This window comes from Podarcis tiliguerta (genome assembly GCF_965153285.1).
Source record: "Podarcis tiliguerta genome assembly, chromosome: 17".
Classification (NCBI taxonomy): Eukaryota; Metazoa; Chordata; class Lepidosauria; order Squamata; family Lacertidae; genus Podarcis; species Podarcis tiliguerta.
In genome coordinates, this window is record NC_139550.1 from 5,362,834 (window position 1) to 5,383,810 (window position 20,977).

The 20,977-nt window shown below is 45.8% G+C and overlaps 1 protein-coding gene and 1 long non-coding RNA gene across 2 annotated transcripts in view; one reads left to right on the forward strand and one right to left on the reverse strand.

The window, feature by feature from the left end:
* Positions 1-11,171, forward strand: part of LOC310667854 (cysteine-rich protein 3-like) — a 39,857-nt gene extending 28,686 nt beyond the window's left edge. The window contains exons 4-5 of the mRNA XM_083420879.1: positions 5,470-5,524; positions 10,792-11,171. Coding sequence (XP_083277005.1) covers positions 5,470-5,524; positions 10,792-10,874 — 138 coding nt within the window. The 3' untranslated portion in view covers positions 10,875-11,171. The remainder of the gene's footprint in view (positions 1-5,469; positions 5,525-10,791) is intronic.
* The window catches only part of LOC310667971, a 38,485-nt gene continuing 28,266 nt past the window's right edge, over positions 10,759-20,977 (reverse strand). The window contains exons 2-4 of the long non-coding RNA XR_014506496.1: positions 13,703-13,786; positions 11,728-11,842; positions 10,759-10,893 (exon numbers count right to left, since the gene is read on the reverse strand). This is a non-coding gene — a long non-coding RNA (uncharacterized lncRNA). The remainder of the gene's footprint in view (positions 10,894-11,727; positions 11,843-13,702; positions 13,787-20,977) is intronic.

Genomic DNA, 20,977 nt, shown 5'->3' on the forward strand with positions numbered 1-20,977 from the left:
ATATTTGCACAGCATGTGCCACAGGATGAGGGGGGAAATACTGAGCATCTTTTCAGCCACATTTGAAATCCTTGGGGGAATCAAGTCATGCAGCATAAAAACTTACATTTGCAGGATCATTTCCCGAGATTCTATACCCTCCCCCCTGGATTTTTTTCCTGCACCATTGAGCTCTAGATTTAAAAAACACAGGCCTAGTATGCATGATCTTACAAGCATCAGTTTGTTTAGAGAGGTCTGAGGATGCACAAAATGCACTAGATTGTTTTCTTCACTACGATTGTTTATTACATACGTCTTTTAAATATGCTGGTGTTGGCAGTATGGGGTTTGGTAAGGAATGACCAAGAGGGACACGGGTGGCACTGTGGTCTAAACCACTGAGCCTCTTGGGCTAGGCGATCAGAAGGTCTGCAGTTTGAATCCCTGCAACGAGGTGAGCTCCCGTTGCTCTGTCCCAACTCCTGCCAACCTAGCAGTTTGAAAGCACCTCAAAGTGCAAGTAGATAAATAGGTACCGCTCCGGCGGGAAGGTAAACAGTATTTCCGTGCGCTGCTCTGGTTTCACTAGAAGTGGCTTAGTCATGCTGGCCACATGACCCAGAAAAACTTCTGCGGACAAACGTCGGCTCCCTCAGTCAGTAAAGCGAGATGAGCGCTGCAACCCCAGAGTCATCTGCGACTGGACTTAACTGTCAGGGGTCCTTTAGCTTTACCTTTAAGGAATGATCAGGATCCAAAGAGGTCTGTGCCCATTCCCAAAGAAGGTTAATAAGTCTGCAGGATTTTGCTAATTTTGCTTCCACCGTAGAAGCCTCTTGTGTTGTCTGGCTTGCTGACCTTTGTGAATTGTTTGGGACAAATTCTTCCTTTCAACCTGCTATTCGCATTCAGAGGAAATCCCATATTGGCCCCCAGTGGAGGATTTTTCCCCAAAACAAAAAGCACTTTCAGAGAAGGGGAGGGGGAGGGGAGGGTTGAACTGACACCCCACTAATGATCAGCACCCACCCAAAAAAAACCCCCATTTGTGTCAATTAGGGATGGAAAGTTCTATCACTTTGGTTCTCTCAGTTTCTCATTTTTCCAATCTTAAATTCCGTTCTCCACATTTTGCAGCAATTTGTGAATTTTTCATTTGTAAAATCCTCATGAAAATCCATCTGCGTAAATTTCTCCTAATATGCTGTTATGATGGATGTGCACATTTTTTTGCAAGCAATTCCCCCCAATATAACACATTTTTGCATGTTATTTTTCTCCAATATGTTCACTTTTATGCACCTTTTCCCTCAGTATATGCATTTTTGTGAACCTTCGCTGGTTGGAGAATCGCATCCCAAAATCTGGGTAAGCGCAAATTTCAAAGGATGGCTGTGCTGCAGCTGACGTGTTCTTTCAGAATGGCAGTGCAAAATCTGGAAGAGTGCAAATGTTAAAAGATACATAGCTGTGTTTCAGTTCTCATATTGTTCTGGAAACTGCAAAGGTTAACACCATGGCTGGTTTAGGTCAGCGCTGGGAAAGAGCCCTGTTTGAGGCCCTAGAGAGCCCGTCACAGTAGATAACAAGAGTCTGCATCAGTCTGATGTAACATATCCTCATATGCCTTGTCTCACAGGGTGGGGAGAGCAAGGCCAAAATTTCACACACACACACACACACACAAACACACACACACCACCCTCATGCTGACTTTCCAAAGCCAGTTAAGTGAGGCACCAGTTTTTGGGAAGGAGGCACGATGCTCTTGCATGATCCTAGAGCCCTCTCACCTTCTTCCCAAAGCTGGGCAAGCTCTAACTAGGCTTTGGGAAGGAGGTGGGAGGACTCTAGGACCCCATCAGAGCCCTCACACCTCCTTCCTAAAACCCAGCACCTCGCTTACCTGGCTTTGAGGCTGTCTTAATTGACTCAGCCTTGTAGAATATTACATAATTATATAGTGCCGTTGAGCATGTAAAGAGTGCCTCTTCCTCACCATTGTGGGAAATCTGAGACATAATCCTGGATGAAGAGGCAAAGCTTGCAGGCTGCTCAGATCTTATTACTTCAAGTCAGGCTTCAGTCCTGGCTATTCTCCATTTATAAATTAACCGCTACATGCTGCCGGTGGAGGTACCATTCTAGTGAACAGAGCGTGACCTGTCAAAGAGGATCCAAGTCAGGCTGCCCCAAGGCGTTCCAGCTTTGGAGAACAGGCTGACCTCTGGGTGGGGTTGCTCTGCAGGTACCCAAAGAACATTTCTGATGTCATCATTGGCCATGCTAAGTGCAGACTAGGGATGAAAGGATCTGTCAATCTTGGTTCTCTCGGTTTCACATTTTTCCATATCTTAACAGTAGTCTTCCATACTTCCATAGCAAGTTGCAATTTAAGAAAAAATCATGGAAGTTCACCAGCATTTTCATTTCAATATTCTCCTAATAAACATTTTGGTATGCAGTTTTGATAAATGCAATTTTGCAAGCAACTCCTCCTAATATAATGCAACATAATGCAACTTTCCCCGATATATTCATTTTCATGTGCACATTCCCTTAATATATGCAACCTTCGCTGGCTGGAGAACAGCACCACAAAATCTGGATAAGTGCAAATTTCAAAGAATGCCTATCAAGTGTTCATGCCCTCCAACATTTCTCCAATGAAATTAGGGACGTCCCATTCTATAATGACATTTATACACCACACATCTTACTGGGCTGCCCCAGCCACTCTGAGCAGCTTCCAACAAGTATAAAAACACAATAAAACATTAAACATTTTGAAAAACTTTCCTACACAAGATTGCCTTCAGATGCCTCGGGGGTTGGATGACTCCACACCCTCCAACATTTCTCCAATGAAAATAGGGACATCCTAAGGAAAAGCAGGACATTCCAGGATCAAATCAGAAACTGGGATGGCTTCTCTAAATTAGGGAAAATAGGAACACTTGGAGGGTTTGTAGGTTAGCCTTTAAATGTGACCTGTATCACATTTCTTCCCTGCCCCTAGTGCAGAACAAGCCCTTCTTTGGATAAAAAGCAAAGCGAAGTATGGAATAATGGCAAGTTATTAACTATGATCTCTCAGTGAAGGCTGTGAGAGCTTCCCACACTCCATTCTGCCATTAAACCCTCATCCTGCCCTCCTGTGTAACAGCCATGTGTTTTACTCTGCATGATCACACCCACATCTTTGCCAGAGTTTAAATCCCATTAACAGGAACATTTGGGGGAGGCATAATGACATGCATTGTAATAGCTTAAGAGTCAAGGTATGTTTTGAATGATTGGGGGGGGCATTAATAATATGAAAGGGTAAGGGGCTGTCTCTTCTACTCATTGACTGTTAGAAGGGTCCTATTGCATATACCTCGTGCAGACGCTATAAATAATTTTCTATTAGCACCTGGTTTAAGGTTAATAGTTAGGCTTCAAGAGGAAAATGACCTGGCTGGATTTAAACATTTCTGGGCTAGCAACAGGCAATCCAAACTTGCAAAGCAATTTTCAGCAGGTATTGAGTCATTGAAAGGGAGAAAAATAATTCTATATGCAATGTATATCTTATATGTAACATTTTCAATTAAATTGATTTATAAGAACATAGGGAGTTGCCTAAAACAGAACTAGAGCAACAGCTCATTTTGTCTATAGTGGAGACAGGCAGACTTTAGGCTTGCCAGATCCCTGGGTTCTAGTAAAACAAAAACCAAAACCAGAAAGGATCTACCAATTAGAGACAGGTGTAAAAGGCGTACTGTTGGCATCTGTGCATCTCGAGAGACAATGGAGTGCACCTCCGGGGGTGAAGTCAAACCACTGTTTTAGCAGCTCCAAAGTGACCTTCCATGGTGTGCAAGCCTGGGCAATGTGTATGGAGTTCCTGGGCGGCAAAGACATTTGCTTCACTGATGTTGTCCAAAGGAAAGCAGAGAGCAATACATTGGCACCAGCTTGGCTGCAGGAGTGGCAGGAAGGAGGTGTACATGGTACCATCCAACCATCTTAGGGACACCATCTGTGTAGGGTTTAAAGGTAAAGGTACCCCTGCCCGTACGGGCCAGTCTTGCCAGACTCTAGGGTTGTGCGCCCATCTCACTCTATAGGCCGTGAGCCAGCGCTGTCCGCAGACACTTCCGGGTCACGTGGCCAGTGTGACAAGCTGCATCTGGCGAGCCAGCGCAGCACACGGAACGCCTGTTTACCTTCCCGCTAGTAAGCGGTCCCTATTTATCTACTTGCACCCGGGGGTGCTTTCGAACTGCTAGGTTGGCAGGCGCTGGGACCAAACGAAGGGGGCGCACCCCGCCGCGGGGATTTGAACCGCCGACCATGCGATCGGCAAGTCCTAGGCGCTGAGGTTTTACCCACAGCGTCACCCGCGTCCTTACCTTTTCCTTCTCCCAAAGATATCCTTCAAGGCAGCAGAAGCACACACACAGTTCCATTTTATATTATCACTGTCACTGTCAGAAGCTCCCATGCAGAAAACTGCTGAACTTTGGATAACATTCAGCTTGACATCTTTTCTCTCTCGGCTTTAAATCTCGGCTCTAAATCAACATCTTTCATAAAGCCTTTCTTAAATCACCAGGGATTCACCTGTTCTGTGTTAATTTCGCTCCTGCCTTCACATCTGATACATCTAGGGATGGCTGAGGAATTAAATTTCTGTGAATTCCAGTGTGAACTAACCTGATCCGCACCTCCTGGACTAGTGTGCAGATCAGAATGTAATTATCCTTCAGATTGTGCACCTCTCCAAATCTTGTGACGCTGTTCGCAGCTTTTTTAAAAAAGGTATTAAAATGCATATTTTACTATAAAATGCATTTAGAAATGCATACACTGAGATGAAATATGGATTTAAGTGTGTATTTATTTTTTTAAAAAAGTGCAGATTAATGCAGAAATGGGATGGAACAGACTTATGAATCAACACATAGGAAAATGACATAAGCTCAAAATATGCTGGTATGCCCAACTTTGCATATTGTTTCCCACCCACGCGATAGGAAGTTGCAAGGGGAGCCTCTTGCAGTGCAGTGAAGAGATAGGGTGCCTTTTATAACTAGCTATTTATTCACAAATGTACAGGCCAAGCCGATGCAAATCAAGCACGTTCCCTGGTAAAATTAGTCCCAACCATATCAGTCTACCTCCCCAGTATCCCACAATTTCCTGCGGCTTAGCAATATTGCTGGAGCAATTCCCAGGCTTGAGCTGCTTTGAGCCTCTGTTGCTGGCAATCAAATACTAAAAGCATTCTTCCAGCCCAGGTGGGTTTGAGCAGCAAGTGGCCATCAACAACCGGGAAGCAGGATCCTACCACCTTCCAACAAGTTCCCATCAAGGGGGTGGGGCAGCAACTTTCGCATCAGGCTGTGTCTCGTACAATAGCCTGCATGACATTAGCAACATGTAAGTGTCCTTAGCAAATCTGGGAGAACTAATCTTTCTTCTGTTCTACTTTCACAGCATGACGACAAACCTTACTGCACCCACTGCTACCTTCAGCGCTTTGGACCCAGAGGTAAACTCCTATCCCTTTAACCCGTTGCCCTGCACTCACAGAGAAGAGCTACAACTCTCAGAGCCAATTCCTCTTCACAGAGAACTCTGGCAATTGTATCTTCGCGGGTGGCGCTGTGGGTTAAACCACAGAGCCTAGGGCTTGCCAATCAGTAGGTTGGCTGTTTGAATCCCCGCAACGGGGTGAGCTCCTGCTGCTCGGTCCCTGCTCCTGCCAACCTAGCAGTTCAAAAGCACGTCAAAGTGCAAGTAGATAAATAGGTACCACTCCAGCAGAAAGGTAAACAGCATTTCTGTGCGCTGCTCTGGTTCTCCAGAAGCGGCTTAGTCATGCTGGCCACATGACCCAGAAGCTGTACGCTGGCTCCCTCGGCCAATAAAATGAGATGAGCGCCACAACCCCAGAGTTGGCCACGACTGGACCTAATGGTCAGGGGTCCCTTTACCTTTAACAACTCTCAGCACCCTACAATGCCAGGACCCTTTGAGGGAAGCCGCTGGCCAATGCACCGTTATCAAGAGATGCATTTGTGTTCTTCCACTTAACAACTTTTAGGACAACAACACTCCTATTATCCTACAATAAAAATTCATTTTGCAACCAATGCCTGCCTAGAAGCAGCCCAGGGTTCCTGATTGCAAGGAAAGGCCTTGCTCATAAACTGATCTATGTGCATAGGTTCCTTTTTCAGCAATGCTGCTAATTTTTGTGGAGGGGTGGGGCAGGGAGAGATGGCCAGCTGATGCAACCCTGTTCCAGGGGCATAGAAAGGGGTGGGTGGGGGTGGTCCGACCTGGGTGCCCTCGCTGAGGGAGGTGACATTCGGCGCGCCACCCACCCGCGACTCCCAAGCGTACCCCGATCCGTCGGGGTAAGGGGGGAGCTGTGCTGTTGGCCGGTGGCATTCCCTCCTTCCCCCTTTGTTTTGACAGCTTGGGGGAGGCTTGGGAGTCGCGGGTGGGCGGTGCGCCAAATGTCTGCCATGGGCAGCTCACTCTGCCCCTGTGGGTGGCTCACTCTGCCCCGGCTACTCTGGGCACCTGAGCAGCTATCCCACGCCTGGAGGAGGGGAACCCTCCACAGCACGCCCCCCTCGGGTGCGCACCTGCCCTGGTGTGCTGGTCCCAAGGGTTAACTGTGTAGTGAGATCTGGGTCCAGTCCGAGGTTGAGGGTGTCTGTCAAAGCCGAAGCTGGTCCAAGGCAGGGACTCGGGTGGGGTCAGGAACTCTGGCAGGAGAGCCGGACAGGGTGCAGGCAGGAACAGGATACCAACAATGTTGCTCCCACAACCCCTGGGACTGGGGCTGGCTGGCTTTTATCTGCCCCGAGGCATAGGGTGGCCCCGGTCCACAGGTGACTCGCCTCTCCTGGCCTGGAGGCAAGCACTCCTCCTGTGGGAACTTAGTTCCCTCCACCTCTCTGCCCTGAGCACCTGCAGCTCAGGAGAGGCTGGAGGGTTACCGGACCCAGAGGCAACCTCAGCTTCCCCTGATGGGGCTGAGAGAGGAGCACCTGCAGGCAATGGGTCCTCCATCACCTCAGGAGCCAGAGCAGACTCAGCTGGTGCCTGCACCTGAGGATCCAGCACAGGTGAGGACCTTTCAGGCTCAGGCCCCAGCCCCGGCTCAGCTGGTTCTGGAGGCGGGGACTCCTGTGCAGGCTGGGATTCCTCAGTTTCAGCCTCCGAGTCCGAATCCCAGGCCATCACACCTGGGCAGCACGGACATATGCTCCATTGCTGCCTTATTCACCTCTCATATATTCCACGAGAGAGAGCAAGGAGGCTGTGTGAAGACCCATCATGCAATGCTGCTCTGTCTTCCATTGAACTAGCTGCATGGAACTGTGGATGTTGACGTGCAATTCCCAGCTGTGGCAACTCGCTGTTGTGCAAACTAGAGCTGGGCCAGGGCAAAGAGAAAACACAACACCAAATTAAATCCACAATCTTCCTGCAACGAGTCATTTGGGATTTTCTCAGAACGACCATCAGAGAGACCTGTTAGCAATTTGTGCTTGTGGGATGATTCAGGTGACTGGGCCATCGCATGCCCACGCCAGATGGAAAGAGTGGCTTGCACAGATTGAAATAAATCCCCATTTATCCTTGCATCATCAACTCCCCTGCCAAATGGACTATATAGGACTTTTCTTGAAAAATACTACCATACATTTGAAGTGCATGACTACCCCTAAAGAAATGGATGCGGGTGGCGCTGTGGGTTAAACCACAGAGCCTAGGGCTTGCTGATCAGAAGGTCGGCGGTTTGAATCCCCATAATGGGGTGAGCTCCTGTTGCTCGGTCCCTGCTCCTGCCAACCTAGCAGTCTGAAAGCACGTCAAAGTGCAAGTAGATAAATAGGTACCACTCTGGCGGGAAGGTAAACGGCATTCATGCTCGCCAAATGACCCGGAAGCTGTACGCCGGCTCCCTCGATAGATAAAGCGCGATGAGCGCCGCAACCCCAGAGTCGGTCACGACTGGACCTAATGGTCAGGGGTCCCTTTACCTTTACCCCTAAAGAATCCTGGGAACATTTTTGTTAAGGGTGCTGGGAGTCATAGCTCCGTGAGGGTGTGAACCACAGTTCCCAGGACGAAATGTGCTTTGAGGTATTGTATGTACACAGCCTATAAACCACTCATCGTTTTAATCTGTCCCTAGCTGCTTCCGTGAAAGTTCAGCCTCTTGCTTCAGGGAAACTTTTGGGGGGTGTAGCAAGAAAAAGGCACTTGGTTTCACTTGCATCAGCTTGGCCAGAAGCCAGCCTTCGCTCTGTGCCTGGCATCTGGCATAAAGGGGTGAGAAAGGTGAAAAGGAACGAGCTGCTAATTCCCTCTCCCTTCATACACGGTGGGCCTGCCACTTAGTCAGCAAGCCTTTTCCTTGCTGCAGCCAAGTGGAACGTAATACCATATGTTGCTCTCCAATTATGGCGGTGGGAGAGCCCAGCTCTCTCTCAGGAGGGAAGAGGTCTAGAGCAGTTCCGTTCTTTTGCTTGGTATCCATCTGGAGCAGAATGCAGGGACGGGAAAGACACTCCGAAGACCCGATAGGTAAACTGCTATGCATGTAACACACCTTTTTTTCTTTAGGTAAAGGTAAAGGGACCTCTGACCATTAGGTCCAGTCGTGACCGACTCTGGGGTTGCGGCGCTCATCTCGCTTTACTGGCCAAGGAAGTCGGCATACAGCTTCCGGGTCATGTGGCCAGCGTGACTAAGCCGCTTCTGGCAAACCAGAGCAGCGCACGGAAACGCCATTTACCTTCCCGCCAGAGTGGTACCTATTTATCTACTTGCACTTTGACGTGCTTTCGATCTGCTAGGTTGGCAGGAGCAGGGACCGAACAATGGGAGCTCACCCCGTTGCGGGGATTCGAACCGCCGACCTTCTGATCGGCAAGCCCTAGGCTCAGTGGTTTAACCCACAGCGCCACCCATGTCCTGCTCCCCCCCCCCTTTAATACCTTGGTAAATCCTTTTAAGAACCTGATTCTGGCTTCTTGTAAAGAGTCAAGTTTGGCATCTGATCATTCAGAATATGGTGGAACGTTGAGAATAAACATGGAAGGGCCTGGAGGGAGTTTCTTTAATCATACGGTAAACGTAAATTATCTTGAGCCCTTTTATACTGTTTTTGTCATCATTGTTTCAGAATTAGGTCCTTCTACTTTCTGCTATCCGTGACCCGTGGCTGGGTTTGCATCCAGGTTTCTAAAGCAGCAAATTAAATTTTCAAGTACTTGGATTAGCATGCACATTTGTAATGCCTAGGTCTGGATTTTGATCTTGTGCTCAAGGTCAAGGCTTGTTTCATGGTTGAAATATTTATACCCCTTCTCTCAATTGCTATTTTTGTGTCAGCTATGTGAGGTTGGTTGCATTTACTTCAGAGATCATAGATGTCTGTTCAGGGTCATTATCCTGAGTTAACAACCCTTGTTTAAACAAGAAAGAAGCCTCCTTTGGGTTGTTGCTGAGGTCCATTTGCTTCCAATCTTGATTCATTGTGTTCCTCCACTAAGTTCTGAATGCCATCCAGCATATCAGACCAATATAGGAAGTTGTGTTACATTAAATCATACCATTGGTTCATCTAGCTGTCTATACTGACTGACAGCAGCTCTCTAAGGTTTCTGACAGAGGTTTCTCCCATTCCTACCTAGAGACAGGTAAACGAATTTGGGGCCTTCTCATGCAAAGCAGATGCTCCAGTACTGAGCTACAGCCCAACATCTGCTGAACATCACGTGGTAGAACTGTTCCTGGACTGTGTTATTTCTGGTTGCAAGTGGGGACTGCATTACTGCATTATTTTATTTAAAAACTCCCTGCACATAGAAAGCTAAGTAATAAGTATTCTTGCCCATCTTCCTCCTTGACTTGAAAACCCACACCTGCAAGTAATGGTTTTCAGGATCACTGAGTGTGGTCCATGTGGTGGGCTGTTTGCTAAAGAGCCTTGAGATTCAGTGGTCCAACATACCTGTATATAGGATGTTCTCTTTAGCTAGCATGGCTAATGCCTGTTGATAGACCTGTTCTCTGTCAATTTGTCTAATTTTCTCACAGTGCAGCATACAAACATTAAATACCAGTATATATTATAAATAAATTCCTCAGATTCCAATGTGCCAAATAGACATACAATAACTAGACCTATTTTACAACCCCCCCCCCCAAATGAATCAAGACAGTGAGCCAATTTTCATTTGCCGGGTCTTGGTGTTGTTTGCACTGTTTCACGGGGACTATCACTGTGTGCTTGGATTACTCTCGTTGGCCGAAACATCTTGCCTCAGTCTTAGGCTACTTATATTGGCACAATGTATAACGTTATGCAACGTGAGCATAATCCTTTGCAGTCTCCCATAGGTGTATAAACTGGGATCAGATTGTGGCTTCATATGTCAAACGATATAAATAATACCGGAGCTTATGTTCATTTCGGTTTCTCGTGAGGCCTGGAAGTTCAACTGAGTCCAGGTTTTAATTGAACACTTTGGCAATGCTTCTGCAAAACTCTGAGCAGGTTTAATTTCCTGGCAGGAGAAATCTTTGATAAGGATTTCAAAGGAAGAGCTGCAGATTAGGCTTGCGCACCATGTTCTACAGCATGCATCTGTGTTTTTAATTATCCGACTTTTGAATGTGAGTTTTGCTTTATGGAGAGAGAGAGAGAAAGAAAGAAAGAGAGAGAGAGTAAAATACGATTTTTCTCCCACAACGTTTCCTAAAATGTTTTATTTTTTATTTGCAAAGGAACAAGACCATCAACCACCCGCTCATCCTTTGGGGCATCGCCTTCTCCTAAGGTTCCAGCAGGAATCCGAAAGGGCTCATAGATGTCTTTCCTTGCTTATGCTGTAGAAGTAGCAATTTATAAAGCGATGTCAGCTGAAAAAGGGTGTTGCTTGAACATAACTAATAATCTAAACAAGGTCAGACAGCTTCCGTAATAGAGTTCACCCTACCTCTGGTTAACATAGCAGCTGTGATAAATATATTGTAGCAGGTTAATAGTGAACATTGTTGAAATGTATAAATGCTTGCAAAGCATCTGTAGCTTTATTTAGACTAAGATATGTGCCTATTTTGTTATATGTTGGTACTGAATAATAAAGCACTTGTGAACACCTGCATTTTGCAGTTTTGTGTCCTTCATTCAGCAGAGCATCATGTAAGCCAAGGAAATCAAAAGTTGAATTAATGTCCTCATTGCAGACCCACAACCAAAGATACAATTGAACTGGCTCAACATCATAAGCAACACAAACTGTCACTTAGAAATATTCAGAGGGATAGCAGTGAAACCTTGTGCAAAGTATCTCACACAAACAGCCACTTCAGATTTGCAAATGAGTCTTTCATTCGTTGATGGAATAAAATATATGCTAGAGGCTCGAACAATGACTATCAAAATAATCATATGCTCCAGCATTTCATTTTGCAAAACTGGAAGCTCTGTCACACCTTGACCACTTCTTGATACTAAGATATGGGTCGAGTGAATGCGGTTTGAACTTTTGTGTTTATTCGACACAGATGTGGGCCAGTGATGTGTTTATGTGGTGACTTCAACAGAGATATGGAATAGGGAGAAGTACAGAACAGCTGGTGGAAAAGTACATGTGGCCAAAGGAAGATTTTGATTGCTGCAGGTAATACAGGCAGTGTTATCTGCACAGATATGCCTACCTTGTGTGGGACAGATATGCAGTGCAAAATAGCTCAACCGAGACACACATAGCAGCCTTCGCAACTCCTGTGAGAGTATTCTGCCCATCTTCATCTTGAGAAGCCACCTGCAAGACTGAGAGTTAGTGAGAATTGTAAAAAGCAAGCCTGCCCCCCAATGTTGTCAGTGAGACAACCACAAGCTGAACTGAGCAATAGACAACAGAAACAACAAGATCAGCAACTGCCCTGCCTAGTGTGAGCAAGGTCAATAGTACTCTTTCCAAAATCATAGAATTCTTGAATTGGAAGGGATACCAAGAGTCATCTAGTCCAACCCCCTGCAATGCAGGAATCTCTGCTAAAGCATCCATGACAGGTGGCCATCCAACCTCTGCTTAAAAACCTCCAAGGAAGAACAGCTTAATGTCTCTCATGGGAGTCTGTTCCACTCTCAAACAGCTCTTACCATCAGAAAGTTCTTATGTTTTTTTAGCATCTCCTCTCTTATAAATTTGAAGTGATTGCTTTGAGACCTACCCTCCAGAGCAGGAGAAAACAAGCTTGCTCCATCTTCCATGTGATAGCCCTTTAAATACTTGAAGATGGCTATCCCCCTCTTTTCCTTCAATCATTCCTCAGAAAGCTTAGTCTCCTGACTCTTGATCATCTTGGTTGCCCTCCTCTGCACACGTTCCAGCTTTTGAATATATTTCCTAACTTGTGGCAGCCAGAAATGGACACAGTACTCCAAGTGTGGACTGATCAAAGCAGAATAGAGTGGTACTATTACATCTCTTGATCTGGACATTATACTTCTGTTGATACAGCCTAGATATGATAGCCATGTTCAAATATATAAAAGGATGTCACATAGAGGAGGGAGAAAGGTTGTTTTCTGCTGATCCAGAGAAGCGGACACGGAGCAATGGATCCAAACTACAAGAAAGAAGATTCCACCTAAACGTTAGGAAGAACTTCCTGACAGTAAGAGCTGTTCGACAGTGGAATTTGCTGCCAAGGAGTGTGGTGGAGTCTTCTTCTTTGGAGGTCTTTAAGCAGAGGCTTGACAACCATATGTCAGGAGTGCTCTGATGGTGTTTCCTGCTTGGCAGGGGGTTGGACTCGATGGCCCTTGTGGTCTCTTCCAACTCTATGATTCTATGATTCCATGATTCTATGAATAGCATTAGCTTTTTTTACTGCTGCATCACACTGTTGACATGCTAAGCTTGTGGTCTACTACAACCCCTAGATCCTTTCCACATGTACTACTGGCAAACCAGCAATTCACCCATCCTATATTTGTGCAGCTGGTCTTCCTGCCTATATCCTTTTGTCATTCTTCTTTCCACTTTCCACTTTCCCCAATCAGCCTTCCTAGTTATCCAAGAGTACACATCTGGACCTTCCCTCAACCATATGGCCTTCTGAAAATGTGTGGTGCTCAGTTTTCAGACCTGTAAGATGCATGGCGTTGGATGTTTCCGTGGCTCATATTTGAGACAAGTACCTGCTGGGCGAAGGACGGAGGAAAGTAAATACCACAACTGCTTACAAAATATTCATAATAGGTTTTTAAATGGATCCTTCAAGACACTGTAAAAACACCGTGAAATATTAAAGCTGTTGTTATCGCTTCTGTAACCATAATAGCTAAATTATGACACACCATAACTTGTGGGGGGAATTATTGAAAGCATTCTTCTAAGGTGCTATTCTTCAAGGAGAGAATCTATTATGGTGACACAATAATTTTCTGTGGGTAATTTACTTCAGTGATTAAACAACAGTAATTTATTTTATTGTGGAGTGTACCTGGGGTTGAGCCAAGCCACAAAACCTGCCAGCAAGTCAGTCAACTGAGCCTAAAGGAGCAGGAGTACGAGCAGCACATTTTTACAAAATAAGTAATTAGGTTTTCACTGCCACACCTAGAAGTTGCATGGAAGTGAACAGGACTGGTCTTCAGTTTCAGCTGAAATTGCAAGCTCACCTGCAGCAGACCTGGAAGCATCATCTCAAACGTGGGCTAACTCCTTGTAATAATGAACAGAGGAAGGTCAACAAAACAGGACCCCTGAGAATGAAGGAAAATGGATCAGAATGCTCAGAAGAACCCCAAAGTTTGCAGAAGTACCAAAACAAAAACAAAACCCCAACCCAATTTTTTATTAAATTAAAAAAGAACTAAGGTGGCAAAAAAAAAAAATCCCCCCCAAACCCTACTCAGTGAGGACTAGAATGTTGTGAGCCTGTTGAAAGCAAACATAAAATAGAGGGGGTAAAATGCTCTGGCTGGAACAGGAGCACTCTTGTAAGGATGGAAGGAGGATATACTGCAACATTTTATTGCATTACAAAAAGAGAGAGATTTGCACAACTATTGCACATGCTGATTTACAGTGGTACCTCAGGCTATAGACGCTTCAGGTTACAGACTCCGCTAACCCAGAAATAGTACCTCGGGTTAAGAACTTTGCTTCAGGATGAGAACAGAAATCGTGCGGCGGTGGCTTGGCAGCAGCGGGAGGCCCCATTAGCTAAAGTGGTGCTTCAGGTTAAGAACAGTTTCAGGTTAAGAACGGACCTCCAGAATGAATTAAATTCTTAACCTGAGGTACCACTGTATACTGTATGTAATGTAAGTGCAACAGAAGGTGTTCCACTTTTTGTTTTGAAATACCTTGAGAATTTCATCAAAAAATTTCTCTCCTGTATGATCATTTTAAAAAGCGTTTCCTTTGCTCATTGGTAATGATTGGTGAGAAAGTGTAAGATGTTTTCAGTACAGCGCTACGTTTAACAGCAAACACTTGTTTTAGCTTCTCTTTTCCATCTCACAGCGCTACAAGTTACAGAGGATGTGAGCTCAACTTCTTATGTCACCTGCTAAAAGGAAGAATGGCTTATAGGCATGGCTCAAAGCGGGTTGTACGGAAAGGTGGGATGCAATCTCGCTCTTTTTTAGATGGTTCTTGAGCCATTCCACTTGTCAATGGATGTCAAAAAAATCCCAGGATGTTGTATAGAGCAGAGTTATGCAGCGCTGGTTTTTTGGGTTTTGTTTTTTTTTAAAGTCAGTCAATCCAGGTCAGGGCTTCTTGTTGAACTGAGAGGGGCAAACACTTGCAAGGATGGCTTTTTGTTACCTTCAGCAGTTGAAAACCCAAACCCAATAGAGTCTGTGTTGAGCTTAAATCTTGGAAGGAAGGAGGCGGCTGTCCAGCCAAGCGCTTGCCTGCTTGCCGCACAACTGCCATTACCTGGTCACAGCTAGAAGCTGGAAATAGGCCCCCTACAGTAACCCTAGGGACGCGGGTGGCGCTGTGGGTTAAACCACAGAGCCTAGGACTTGCCGATCAGAAGGTCGGCGGTTCGAATCCCCGCGGCGGGGTGAGCTCCTGTTGCTCGGTCCCAGCTCCTGCCAACCTAGCAGTTCGAAAGCACGTCAAAGTGCAAGTAGATAAATAGGTACCGCTCCGGCGGGAAGGTAAAGGGCGTTTCCGTGCACTCCTCTGGTTCACCAGAAGTGGCTTAGCCATGCTGGCCATGACCCGGAAGCTGTACGCCGGCTCCCTTGGCCAATAAAGCGAGATGAGCGCCGCAACCCCAGAGTCGGCTACGACTGGACCTAATGGTCAGGGGTCCCTTTACCTTTACCTTACAGTAATGCTTTTCTTTTCATGGCAAGAAAAACTGACTAATTTCAAAATACAAAGGTATTAATTCAACTTTCTTAACAAGCAGTTCAGAGGGATATAAAAACAGGCAGCGGACTACGGGCTAAATGGAGTCTGGACAAATTAGAAATGAAATCGTCCCATTTCTTCCACCATCACCTTTGAACACTGCTTAAACCTGTCTCCCTTGTGCAGTATAAGACTCAGTAGCCAAGCAATTCGTTTTAACAAGGAATGTTATGCCGTGTTAACAAGATTAGGGGAAAGGAGCGCTGAAATGACACTTGCCCTTCCTTGATTTCTAAACCCATGGAACAGATGCTCAGGAACATCTGCTCCTCAAGCTATTTCCTCATCTGGTTTCGATCAAAGGCACCTCCTTTCCATGTCTTGCTTATATTGTACGTTGCACACGCCTCATATCTCTGAGCGGTGATAAGTTCCAGGGGTGGTGCTGCAGGGCTCGGTTTCCTTTGGATGAGAAAGAACACCAGAGTCTTGTGGTGTCTATTGACACTTGGTTTATTTATAAAATTACAAGAAAAGCTTAGGGCTGGTGGTGCGGAAAGAATCCTAAGCACTGACAGCAGATCAGGACTGGTTGCTTACCGTGAATTTCCCTTCATGCAGGAGACATCCAGGACAGCAATGAGTTAATCCCTTCTGTTCCCCAGGACACATGAGCTAGCTAGAGTCACACATGGTCAGCTCCAACCTTAGTTCCAACAATAGCCAAACCAATGGAGTGGCAAAATTACAGAGTGGAATCAGAATGGGCAGGGTGGAAGGCAAGGTTAAAGAAAACACTCCCTCCAAAAAGGCATGAAATGAAGTATGCATCTTGCAAAGTTACCACCTGAACTGAGTGGGACCTGGAAGCCTCCTGCACCTTGCCACCCCGCCCCTGGCCAAGAAGGAACAGTCGCAGCAAGTACCCTATGCTCTGTTCCTTGGTCAGCATGCAAGAGGCCTCCAGATCCGAATGGGTGACAGACAGGTGGCATGAACTGATGCCCCTTATTTCAGCTGCTTAGAAGCTCTCGCTGCTCCCTCTCTCCATTCCAAAAACAGCTGCTTCTTAGTCAAGCTGTTAAACATGACCCATGTTGTTGCAACCTCGCCTGTAACCAAAGATGGGACAAAATTCCTATTTGTTGTCAAAAATATACAGTGGTACCTCAGGTTAATAATAATAATAATAATAATAATAATAATAATAATAATAATATTTTTTTATTTATATCCCGCCCTCCCCAGCCGAAGCCGGGCTCAGAGCGGCTAACAACAATAAAATAATACAACATTCTAAAATCATTTCATTAAAAAATGAATCATAGAATCATAGAATCATAGAATAGAATCATAGAATCCTAGAGTTGGAAGAGACCACAAGGGTCATCGAGTCCAACCCCCTGCCAAGCAGGAAACACCATCAGAGCACTCCTGACATATGGTTGTCAAGCCTCTGCTTAAAGACCTCCAAAGAAGGAGACTCCACCACACTCCTTGGCAGCAAATTCCACTGTCGAACAGCTCTTACTGTCAGGAAGTTCTTCCGAATGTTTAGGTGGAATCTTCTTTCTTGTAGTTTGGATCCATTGCTCCGTGTCCGCTTCTCTGGAGCAGCAGAAAACAACCTTTCTCCCTCCTCTATGTGACATCCTTTTATATATTGGAACATGGCTATCATATCACCCCTTAACCTCCTCTTCTCCAGGCTAAACATGCCCAGCTCCCTTAGACGTTCCTCATAAGGCATCATTTCCAGGCCTTTGACCATTTTGGTTGCCCTCCTCTGTACACGTTCTAGTTTGTCAGTGTCCTTCTTGAACTGTGGTGCCCAGAACTGGACACAGTACTCCAGGTGAGGTCTGACCAGAGCAGAATACAGTGGCACTATAACTTCCCTTGATCTAGATGCTATACTCCTATTGATGCAGCCCAGAATTGCATTGGCTTTTTTAGCTGCCGCGTCACACTGTTGGCTCATGTTAAGTTTGTGGTCAACCAAGACTCCTAGATCCTTTTCACATGTACTGCTCTCAAGCCAGGTGTCACCCATCTTGTATTTGTGCCTCTCATTTTTTTTGCCCAAGTGCAATACTTTACATTTCTCCCTGTTAAAATTCATCTTGTTTGTTTTGGCCCAGTTCTCTAATCTGTCAAGGTCGTTTTGAAGTGTGATCCTGTCTTCTGGGGTGTTAGCCACCCCTCCCAGTTTGGTGTCATCTGCAAATTTGATCAGGATGCCCTTGAGTCCATCATCCAAGTCGTTGATAAAGATGTTGAATAAGACCGGGCCCAAGACAGAACCCTGTGGCACCCCACTAGTCACTCTTCTCCAGGATGAAGAGGAACCATTGATGAGCACCCTTTGGGTCCGGTCAGTCAGCCAGTTACAAATCCACTGAGTGGTAGCATAGTCAAGACCGCATTTTACCAGCTTCTTTACAAGAATATCATGGGGCACCTTGTCAAATGCCTTGCTGAAGTCAAGGTAGACTACATCCACTGCATTCCCTTCATCTACCAGGCTTGTAATTCTGTCAAAAAATGAGATCAGGTTAGTCTGACATGACTTATTTTTCAGAAATCCATGCTGACTATTGGTGATCACAGCATTCCTTTCTAGGTGCTCACAGATTGTTTGCTTAATGATCTGCTCCAGAATCTTCCCTGGTATTGATGTTAGACTGACTGGGCGGTAATTATTTGGGTCCTCTCTTTTCCCCTTTTTGAAAATAGGGACAACATTTGCCCTCCTCCAGTCTGCCGGGACTTCGCCTGTTCTCCAGGAATTCTCAAAGATGACTGCCAGTGGTTCTGAGATCACATCTGCCAGTTCTTTTAATACTCTTGGATGCAGTTCATCTGGCCCTGGAGACTTGAATACATCTAAACTAATCAAGTATTCTTGTACTATCTCCTTAGTTATTCTGGGCTGTGTTTCCTCTGCTGAATCATTTCCTCCAAATTCTTCAGGTCGGGCATTGTTTTCTTTATCGGAGAAGACTGAGGCAAAGAAGGCATTGAGGAGTTCAGCCCTTTCTGTGTCCCCTGTTTGCATTTCACCATCTTCTCCTCTGAGTGACCCCACTGTTTCTTTGTTCTTCCTTTTGCTACGAACATACCCATAGAAGCCTTTTTTGTTGCTTTTAACCTCTCTAGCAAGCCTGAGTTCATTCTGTGCTTTAGCTTTTCTGACTTTGTGTCTACACGTGCTGGCTATTTGTTTGAATTCCTCTTTGGTGGTTTCCCCCCTTTTCCATTTTTTGTACACATCCTTTTTTAATCTTAACTCAGTTAAAAGTTCTTTAGATAGCCACCCTGGCTTCTTTAGGCACCTTCCATGTTTCCGTCTCATTGGTATTGCCTGAAGTTGTGCTTTTACTATCTCCCTCTTAACAAACTCCCAGCCATCATGAACTCCCTTTCCTTTTAGTATTACTGTCCATGGGATCTCACCCAGCACTTCCCTAAGTTTTATGAAGTCGGCTTTCTTAAAGTCAAGAAATTGAGTCCTAGTGTGCTTGGCTGCTCCTTTCCGTTGTATAGTAAACTTCAGAAGAGCATGATCACTTGCGCCTAATGATCCTTCCACTTCTACCCCATTAACCAGGTCATCGACATTGGTTAGGACCAGATCTAAAATGGCTGTTCCTCTTGTTGCTTCTCCCACTTTCTGGACAATGAAGTTGTCTGCAAGGCCAGTGAGGAATCTGTTTGACCTTATGCTCTTGGCTGAGTTTGACATCCAACAAATATCTGGGTAATTGAAGTCCCCCATTACTACTATCTCCCTTCCTTTTGCATGCTTGGCCATCTGTTCCAGGAAGGCATCATCTATGTCCTCCGTTTGGCTTGGGGATCTATAGTAAACTCCCACAATGAGGTCACTATTATTCTTCTCTCCCTTAATTTTGACCCAAATGCTCTCACTTTGGCTTTGAGGTTCTAAATCTTGGATCTCTTCACAGGTATACACATCCCTGACATATAACGCCACTCCTCCTCCTTTCTTGTCTGGTCTGTTTCTCTGAAATAGATTGTATCCCTCCATTTTTACATTCCAATCGTGGGACTTATCCCACCAGGTTTCAGTGATGCCTATTATGTCATATTTAGTTTGCTGTACCAAGAGCTCAAGCTCATCTTGTTTATTTCCCATGCTTTGTGCATTAGTGTACAGACATTGAAGTCCATTAGTCATTCCCCCGTGTCTCTTATTTAAGGATTTTTTCCTCCCACCACTAGGTCTGCTTGCTGTTTGCTCCATTTGGTCTATGACATTTGGATGATCATCTTCATCAATTAATAGACTCCTACCTTCAGGAGCACTGTCTCCCTCCCCCACATTAGTCAGTTTAAAGCCCTCCTGATGAGGTTTCTTAGTTTTTTGGCAAAAACATTCCTCCCAACCGTTGTGAGGTGCAGCCCATCGCTTGCCAGAAGTCCATCCTCAAGAAACTGCAGTCCGTGATCCAAGAATCCAAACCGTTCCTGTTTACACCATTTGCGAAGCCAGCTGTTTACTTCCACTATTTTCCTCTCTCTCCCTGGGCCACGTCGTTCAACTGGGAGGACAGATGAGATGACGATTTGTGCATTTAATTGCTTCAATTTCCTGCCCAGAGCCTCGTAGTCTCTTTTGATCTTCTGGAGGCTATTGCTTGCAGTGTCATTGGTTCCCACATGAACCAAGAGGAAGGGGTATTTGTCAGTGGGTTTTATGATTCCTTGCAGTCGTTCAGTTACATCTTGGATCTTAGCCCCGGGGAGACAGCACACTTCCCGAGACATCTTGTCAGGCCCACAGATCACTGCTTCTGTTCCCCTCAGTAAGGAATCCCCTATCACCACTACACGCCTTCTCTTAGGTTTGGTTAGGGTTCTTCCATGAGCGGTCCGTTCCAAGGTCGCCTGCACATTCCCTGAGGACTGACTTTGCTGCTCATCTTCATATACGTGATCGACTGTAATGAGGGAGAGATCCTCAAATGGAGTCTGCTCTTCGTCTTCCATGCTAGGGGAGAGGACCTCAAAGCGATTGTGTATTTCTAGACAATCAGAGCGAACCCTGGGCCTCCTGCTTCTTTGAGTCACGTTTCTCCACATATCGGGCTCCTGTGTTGGTGAACTAGCCTCCTTCTCAGGGGAGTCCCCTGTCTCCTCCTTGGTGGAGACGGTGTGCTCTGTTGCTTCCAAGAAGAGCTCCAGCTCTCTAATTCTTTGGAGCGTAGCTACACGTTCCTCCAGTTGCTGGACTTTGTCTTTTAGGAGGGCAATCAACATGCAATTGCTGCACGTAAAGCTGCCTGCAACCTTTGGCAAGATGGCAAACATTGCGCAGGAACCGCAGGCGACTGCAGCTGTTCCCTCCCCCTCCATCTTGAGAATGTGTCGTTGGGCTTGAGACTAGCTCCCCTAAATCTAAAAGATGGTTCAAACTGCGCGCGCCGATAGGCGCGCGCCGCTGCCCTGCAAACACTGATAAGCTCCTCCCACAGATAATCACCTGCCTCAACAGAAACCCTGCCCCCTCTGACCTTTGACCAGGGAAAGCAGCTAATCAGCCACAAGAATCACAC